At 36.6% G+C, this 9,263-nt stretch overlaps 1 protein-coding gene across 5 annotated transcripts in view; it reads left to right on the top strand.

Moving 5' to 3' along the window:
• The window catches only part of cntnap5b (contactin associated protein family member 5b), a 172,237-nt gene that overhangs the window by 154,705 nt on the left and 8,269 nt on the right, over nucleotides 1-9,263 (top strand). For all 5 annotated transcript variants that reach the window (XM_087304085.1, XM_087304087.1, XM_087304084.1 and 2 more), the window contains 2 exons: nucleotides 312-551; nucleotides 7,589-7,813. In XM_087304085.1, coding sequence (XP_087160211.1) covers nucleotides 312-551; nucleotides 7,589-7,813 — 465 coding nt within the window. The remainder of the gene's footprint in view (nucleotides 1-311; nucleotides 552-7,588; nucleotides 7,814-9,263) is intronic.

Below are 9,263 nucleotides of genomic sequence, written 5' to 3'. Positions count from 1 at the left end.
CAAAATACGGCATCTTTAGTCATTTTTGCTTAATATATGTGAACAGAGATTGTTTTGATAACGTCGTCTATTGGCAAGACATTACAAACCTCGAATAGATGCAAAGCAATTGCAGCACCTTTACCCCTGTATAGAACACCCATTGAAAAACTACTGGAGTATGACCAGGGGTTGTTGTAAGACATTTATTACTTTTTATTACTATTTTTTAATCAACATCAGTGAAGTTACCATGTATGGTTAAGTGCCCAATAACTTATTAAAATTTCCATAGTATAATATATATAAATTTTTTCCCCTGTAATCTGCAGGAGGTACAGCATCGAGGCAGAGAGGATTTTTAGGGTGCATCAGGTCATTAAACATCAACGGGATGACGCTTGACCTTGAGGAACGGGCTAAAATGACCCCCGGGGTCAGTTCGGGATGTCCAGGTCATTGCAGCAGCCAAAACAGCTTGTGTCACAACAGGGGGAAGTGTATTGAGAAGAGCAGCGGATACGTTTGTGACTGCACACACTCTGCCTACGGAGGACCCAACTGCAAAAAAGGTACACTGTTATTATTGACGGGGAACACTGCATGACTTTATTTGTTGTTGGTGTTACGATAGATTGCAACCACATGAAATGTACAAGATTATTAGCTTCAATCAAACACATATCCGCCATTGGCAAATAAAGTCAGTTTGTAGTTCTGCCGCTCTGATTACATTACTACAACATTGGTTCTGCTCACGCAGAACTCCGCAGATTTTAACCCATCATTAATTCTGTTTATTTACTCGAGTCAATGTGTGTAAATTTAAATTTCAGTTTTTAAATTAATTACAGTGATATTATTGACTAATATAAACATGTTCATCTGATTTACGCACAATGTAGTTTATACAGTAATATTTTCTGTCTTTTAGTAGGTATATTATATGAGAGACTTGCTTTGTTTACTAAATAAAGTGGATTTGCATTTTAAACATAAATAAAAGTTAAACAATATCTTATTTTTTATTTCACATATTAGGGTTTTAGTAATGATACTCCCAAAACAATTCCGCAGAAATCCGCTGATTTTTACCAAAATTCTCAGCAGAAATAGCAAAAAAACGTCTGCAAATTCCGTCTGGCCCTAGTCATGACTTTTGACATGAAAAATTACAATGTTTATTTTGCTTGCACACATTGTTAGATTTGACGTGAACATGCAAGTTAATCCATGAAAAAAACTTTTTGTCACTTTTAAATTATAAGGTTTTATCTGCATTCTAAATGATTTTAAGATATTGAGCTTCAAAGTTTTTGCATTCCTTATAGCAAACAGTATGAGTGTAACAGTTCTCTTTCATACATTAACATGACAGAGACCCTCAATGTGCTCTAAATGTAAATTATCAAAATTATCTTACATTTGCAAATTGGAGTAAAATAACACTGTAAATGCAGATAGAACCTTCTCATTCTGAAAAATCATTTTTCACTTGGAATTATAAGGTTCTATTTGGCAGATCATTCATTGAAGCATTACTTTTCAAGAAATACAATCAAAAAAGTATAAATTGGTGTTGTAGCAATATGTTGATGCTTGAGAAAGTAAAATGTTTGTTTCTATAACATTTATTCCATGTTTTAGGATGAATATCATTTCTTGTTCAAATTAAGCATACAAGGTTGTGCTAAATGTTTTATCCCATGCAGATGTTAATTTTATCTAATAAATATAGTAATATTTCTTACATTTTATGCTTTATATGAATTATGCAATAACGTTTATTGAATTAGATGTCCCAAAAATTAAATTAAGTATTTGCCCTTCAGGGAAGACTTTTAAAAGAAAACAAACAATGAGCTTATGAGCTTAATAAACACTAAAAAAAAAATGTTTCACTTACCATATGTACTGTACAAAAAAATAAAAACTACATTTATAATTTTAATATTCATTTCTTTTTCAACAGTGTAAAATTTAACATTTTATCTCAGTGTCAAAAACATGCTTCCAAATGCTTCTCAACTTTGTGTGGTGCAGCATTATTTAGTCCACTCTGATTTTGTCTTTCTGGTCTTTCCTGCTGTCAATGGAGCAGTCCGGGAAATGACAAAGAAAGCCAATCTTGATTGGTCCTCATGCGTGCATTAAAAATGCTGATCGGGTCACAGGAAGAACCTTATAGAGCCAAGCTAGAGTTCAACTTTTGTAGATAAAACCTTTTTTGTTTTTAAATAAAAAGTCTTAAAATGTAAACAACATCACATAATAAGTTGTCATTTAATAAGAATAAGTGAAAAACTCAATTTTGAGAAAAATGTCAGAGAGAAACTTATAATTCTCAGGTGATGAATTATTTTGGTAATCTTCAAACAAAATCTCCCCAAACCTACAGCAGTCCTTCTATGAAAACATCAGTTTGACAGCTTGACTGAAACATGCTTAGCCACGTCTCTCCAACCGTTAGTTTGCTGCAAGTGAAAGATGAGATGAGAAGAGGAGTGCAAAAATATGACCCCACTCCCCCTGCTTATGCCTCAATCACACTAGCAGCGACTTTGTAGCTGCCTGTCGCTCTGGGTGGCAATTGAAACTGGTGTGGACGTTCCCACCTTAATGTTACTTGGGTATCGTTTATAGTGATATTCAGAGATATGAATGCTTAGTTACAAAGATGATCAAGAAAAAAGGGTGTTCTCTGTGATTGCAACTATTTATCTGCTGCAGACACAAGTCTGTATAGATCTACAACATAGAGAATACAACCGGCTATGTGAGCTCCACTGGTGCTCCTATTGGCTGTCTAGTCGCTCTTTATTTGCATAAAGTTAAAGGATTTTTACCTTTGTTGTGTCACTCGACATGCCCACCTTTGCGTCAACTTTCGCTCATATTGACAGAGCTCGTCGGAAGTTGGTCACTCTCCATTGATATGAACGATCGATTGACGCTTTGCTGCTGCCAGTTGCTCGCAATTTGAATGCAGCTTTAGTATTCAATTACAGTTGGAAGCATGTCATCGTACTGAACAAAAAAAAAAAACGGCATCAACTTTTGGTTTACGTGGACTTTAGTTTTATTGTATTAGCATTAAAAAGGCTTTCTGAATGTTTGGCTTTAGATTTTGTTGAATTAGCATTACCAAAACCTCCTGTCTTTTTTACAATTTATACATATCAGTGCTATCAAAGTTTCATTTTCACGTAATTTTGTTGTATCAACATTAACAAAGTTCCAATCTTTTTTTAATTGTTGTGTACATATTTTGCTGTCATTTTTTGTTATTTTTGCATATAATTTTCATTTACTAACAATGTTAAATGCTTTTTGTTTTACCTATGTTCTTACATTTTATTTTTGTAGTAATTTGATCAAAAATAATTCTGTTATGGTTTTATATACTATATATTCAAAGTAAAATGTCAAATTACATGTAAACAAAACTCTAACGGACCATCTCAACATGACAAACCCGTCCCTCTCCGACTATGACAATCTCAGTGGTTTTTAGATTGTCTTTTTGCTCAAGGGAAAGGTTCATCGTCAAAACAGTTTGAAAAAAATGCTTGTTTTTAACTTCAGTATCCTCCTCACTCTTCCACGCCGAATCAAAGAGCCTTCCAGAAGGAGGACGTTTAAAAGCTCGGTAACCTTGATTTCTGCAGACGCCGCCGTGCCCACAGATTGCACCTGATCAAAGCTGATCGAGATAAAACATGAGACATTCAGTGCTGTTCTGCTCTTCTCTGTCTATCTCTCTGTCTCTATACGACTTGCGCTTTTGACCAGGAATTTCACTCAAAGGGCTGCAATCTGACTAATACCAGTGGAATTGCATTAAAATGTGGTCATTTTTGCCCTAAAAAAAATCATCCTTAAATTTTTGTAATTTAGTCATATTAGTGCTAACAAATTTAGCTCTTTGTTGTTATTTTAGCACTAATATAAGGCTTACTTTACGAGGGTTTAAAAAACAGATAATTTTTTTCTACTCAATTTAGTTTCAAGCAATTTAGCTTTACCAGCGCAAACAAAGCTTTCTATTATTTTTGCAATCACGTTTCAGCCACTAGCGCTACCAAATGTGTTTTTTTTTGCACTTTATTTTGTTTTACTAAAAAGCATTTCTAGACATTTACATAATAATTATTATTTTTGTACTGGTACTTTTGCTTACAATGTTACTGACTTTTTTTTTTTTTTTTTTTTGAAAACGTTTCTTTTGATTTGACGCTTACTTTTGTTGTCCAATTAAAGGGTTTTCTGTGTTATGTGAAATTTTGTTGTGCTAGCATTCAGTTTGTCATATATAAATATTTGGGAGGTTTGTCTTTTTTAGGGAATAAAAAATCAAATGTAACCTCTGATGCTGTGTTCACACCAGATGAGTAACACGCAGATAAATCACAATATTCATGTGTTAATTGACTTGTAAACATTTTGACTTTACTTGCTTTGTTTGCATGTCAAATTCACTTCACAATAAACAGATTCGCATCATGGTTAGGGCTTCTGTGTGGCTAGCTTCGTTGCCAAATAACTAACATGTATTTTATTGAGAGATTAGCTGTGCTTTAGGAAGGCTGAAAAACAGCATAGATTTGTTCGTGGTCAAATCCACTAGATCCTGATTTCAGAGATGCACCAAGCTCCTCCAGAAACTATACCAGGTGGATGGAAGCTTTCAGCTGTGCTTCTGACTGAGCCCAGCCCAGTTTGCTTAACTGTTGTCCGGTGTCGCCAGGAGGATTTCCCCTTCGGGATACCAACAACAGGCACTATGTCATGATCATGCCACTACAAGAGTAAGCTCCTGATTGGTTAATGCAGCGCAAATGTCCTCTGAAGTATAATTTTCCAACTCAAGCGATTCTAGCTCAAGACATGATATGCACATTAAGTGCTACAAACGCACAAAACGTTCAACTCGCATTAATTTGTGTGAATAGCACTGCAGGAAGTCCATTCGTGTCTTTGCATTGATTTAACATGAAAATCACTCGTGCTTGATGCTTCATCAACATCTGGTGTAAACCAAAAATTAAAGGAATAGTTCTCGCAAAACTTGCCACAAACACTTTTAAGTTTCTTTCTTCTGTTGATAACAAAACATGTAAAAATTTATGAAACGGGTAACAATTGTCTTCCATAGTATTGTTTTTCCAATGGAACTTAATGGTCACCAATTTCTAATACTCTTCAAAATATCTACTTTTGTATTTAGCTGAAAAAAAGAGACTCATAAAGGTTTAAGTGGGGTTTATTTATAAACTAATTTCGAGAGGATTGTGTGTTTATGATTGAACACAGCTGGTCACGCATTAGCCAATTCATGATTAACCAATCAGACGATTCCAAAGTCACTATAAATACCCGAAGTTCCATTTCACAGCCATCTTCATTTGGAAGAATCCCCCCTTCCACCCCTACTCCTCCTCCTTTCTTTGACGGATGACACAGTGGCCCAGTGGTTAGCATTGTTGCCTCACACCAAGAACGTCACTGGTTTTAGTGTTTATCAAGCCAGATGATGTTTCTGTGTGGAGTTTACATGTTCTCCCCATGTTCACGTGGGTTTTTCCTGGGCCCACCAGTTTCCTTTCATCTTCCAAAAACACACAACTTAAGTCAATCGACTAATCCAAATCAGCACCATTGACATGCTCTTAGGAAGTAGTTATCGCTTAAGAGCAATCACTATCTGTTCATTAGCTACTAAAGCAAGAGAGTTGTCGAGATGTACCTGAGCTCAAATTCCCCTCTCGCCCTGCAATGTAAGGGAGCCCTAGGCTCGAGGATCTTATGAGCTCAAGGCTCTCTCCCGGGACACCATGCCAAACATGCTTCATAATCAACCATCAGCTAAAAGTGAACTCTTGAAAAACACTTGAGTAAATAATGTGTACGTACATTTTCATTTTGTCAGTTTAGTTTAGTCGTACGAAAACGTACGATTTGAAAATGAAGGTGTGGCACCCAACCCCACTCCTAATCCTAACCGTCATTGGGTGATGAGCAAATCATAGTAAATTGTACGAATTAGATTGTACAAATTCATACAAATTACCACTAAATCAAAAAGTTATGAATTGCTGTAAGATTGCGTTGAATATGTGCATATACATGTAGTTTGTCAGGATAAGTTCAGGTATTGATCAAATTTATGAATTGTTGTTTGATTTTAATTAGTCTTGTCACAATTGTGGAATTTGATACCAATCGGTAATGAAATTTTTAAAACGTCCATTTCCTGCTAACATTTGAGCGCGTTCTCAAACAGCGCTGATTTGCCATTGTGTTCACGTGCTAAACAGAAAATAATTTTATTGGGCATGAAAGTCGTCAATTCAATAAATTCACAGCTGTTCACTGAGTGTAACCACAGATACAGGGGTACTGGAACATTTTAAAGCTGTAAAGATCAGTCGATTTATCAGCGAAACTCAATGGACGTTTTTAGGGTGACGCTGTGGCGCAGTAGGTAGTGCTGTCACCTCACAGCAAGAAGGTCACTGGGTCCCTGGTTCGAGCCTAGGCTGGGTCAGTTGGCGTTTCAGTGTGGAGTTTGCATGTTCTCCATGCATTCTCGTGGGTTTCCTCCGGGTGCTCCGGTTTCCCCCACAGTCCAAAGACATGTGGTACAGGTGAATTGGGTAGGCAAAATTGTCCTTAGTGTATGAGTGCGTGTGTGTGAATGAATGTGTGTGGATGTTTCCAGAGATAGGTTGCGGCTGGAAGGGCATCCGCTGCGTAAAAACATGCTGGATAGATTGGTGGTTCATTCCGCTGTGGTGACCCCGGATTGATAAAGGGACTAAACCGAAAAGAAGATAATTGAATGAATAGACGTTTTTAATTTTTCAGTACTGTTTGGTATTAAATTCCAGTATTGTAACAACCCTCATTTTAATATGGACCAGATTATAAATCTGATATAGAGGTTTTTACCTATATACTTAGAATAAAATCTCAAATTAAATCTTAAGGAGACTTGCAAAACAGTCCTTGAGTTACAATCTTTGTAACCTTGATTTCTGCAGACACTGCTGTGTCCACAGTTTGCACCTGATCAAGCTGAACTGGGTAGAACACAAGCCATTCAGCGCAGTTCTGGATACGACTTGCGTCAATGACCATGAACCGCGGTTGTTTGGATGAATTTCGCTCAAAGGGCTGCAACCTGAGCGGTCCCAGCAGAGCATCCCTGCCCATCACATTCAATGCTAAACCTCTCGCCTGTCAATACAGCCTTTATCACATTTGATCCTGCGATACGCCAGACAGCCGAGCCATTCAGCACTCCGTGAATGAGGCTTTGCGTTTTCTTTATTGGACTCCAGAGGGATGGTGTTTCCATCCTGATAATATTATGAGTAAATGAACACCATGAGATGCCCCAGGGGTCGGTTTCAGTCCAAGCATAATTTTGCATTCATTTAAAGTTTAAATGATTCATTTCCTCCGCATTTGTCCACTCAGCAGCGTGTCCTTGGTGTTCGACAGCGCATTAATATGCTGATATGGAAACAAAAACAGCAAAATCGCTGTCTAGGATCTGCCCACGAGCGTTTGTGACAATGCTTTTTGTGTTTTTCTTCCTTTGCAGAGGTTTCCGTGTCATTTGAAAGCGGGTCCTCGGTGACCTACACCTTCCAGGAGCCGTTTTCTGTGATGCGCAACCACAGCCGTCAGTCCTCCGCGATCTTCGCCCAAAGCAGCAATTCACGGGAGAGCATCGCTTTCAGTTTCCTCACAACTCAGACGCCTGCCATGCTTCTGACCGTCAACACCTATCATCAGCAGTACATGGCCATTATTCTGGCTCACAATGGTATTTATAGTTTATATTGATTTTGATGGGCTCAAGTCGTTGTTTTTTCATCCCTTTAAATGAAATGAATGCAATATTATTTGACTTTTTCAAAACAAAATGGTATTTCTCCATCCATTTTTAGTGTAACAAGCGTATTGCTTCAAGTTAACAAATATTGTGCTGCATAGTTTATTGTAATATACTTTTTGAATCCTAACATTGTTTGTTCTACAGCCTTAATTATTTGTTTATATAAATATATATATATATATATATATATATATATATATTAGAGCTGCACAATTCTGGCTAAAATTAGAATCACAATTTTTTTGCTCAAAATAAAGATCACGATTTTTTAACGATTCTGTATATGTAAAATAAAGTTATGGTAAAAACAAACATATGGCAAAACATCAATAATAATATTATGTGTAGGTTTACTGGTTTTTATAAATAATTATATTCTATTTATAATAATTCTGATGTTGAATTATTATGTTTGAGATGTATGCTTGCAATCTGTCATACCAGATAAATTTATTCACTGGTAAAATCAGACATTTGCCATTATCAGATTATATTCAATATTGAATATTATATTAAATATTGAATAATATTTACAACTGTATTACCTGTTACTTGCAACATATGCAGGTTCTGTTCACTAAAGTAGACGCGCGCGCGTCTATCAATAAGTAGACGTGCCCTCTCTGTCATAACAGCTCACGGTCAGCAGCTCGTCACGTGTGATTTCCTGGCCGCGAAAACATCAAGACAAAAATAAAATTTTTAGGTGAATTATACCTTATAAATACATTATGTGACTCATTCAACATCATTTGGATGTGTCAATGTCACTGAGCAACGGATGTGAAAAGACTCGTGCAGCCGCCTTTTCTTCTCTCCTGAACTTGAAAATATGATTGACAGAATTGTACAAATGCTGGATTAAGATCGTCTCGGGCAGGGGTCACCATTCTCGGTCCTGGAGGGCCAGTGTCCCTGCAGGGTTTAGCTCCAACTTGCCTCAACACACCTGCCTGGATGTTTCAAGTATACCTAGTAACACCTTGATTAGCTTGTTCAGGTGTGTTTGATTAGAGTTGGAGTTCAAATCTGTAGGACACCAGCCTTCCAGGAACAAGTTTGGTGACCCCTGGTCTAGAGCGTCGAATCGAGATCGTGATCTTTTAGCGATTAATTGTGCAGCTCTAATATATACATATACATGTATGTGTATGTATATATATATATATATAGTCAAAATTACTTAATTTAGACTATTTTAAAGGTTATTTTCTCACATTTGTTTAAACCCCCAGATTACAAAAAAACTGAACTAGTTGTTCCTTGGTTGGATATTATCCTGTCACAACAAACCAAACATCAAAAGAATGATTGTATAAATGGAAATGATGCATAAATCTCAATTTCCAAAACCAGATATTTGTGTGTTGTCCAGGGT

This window comes from Danio rerio, chromosome 22, assembly GCF_052040795.2.
Source record: "Danio rerio strain M-AB ecotype USA chromosome 22, GRCz13ab, whole genome shotgun sequence".
Taxonomy (NCBI): Eukaryota; Metazoa; Chordata; class Actinopteri; order Cypriniformes; family Danionidae; genus Danio; species Danio rerio.
The sequence above is the reverse complement of the archived record's forward strand: the minus strand, read 5'-3'. Positions and strand labels throughout refer to the sequence as shown.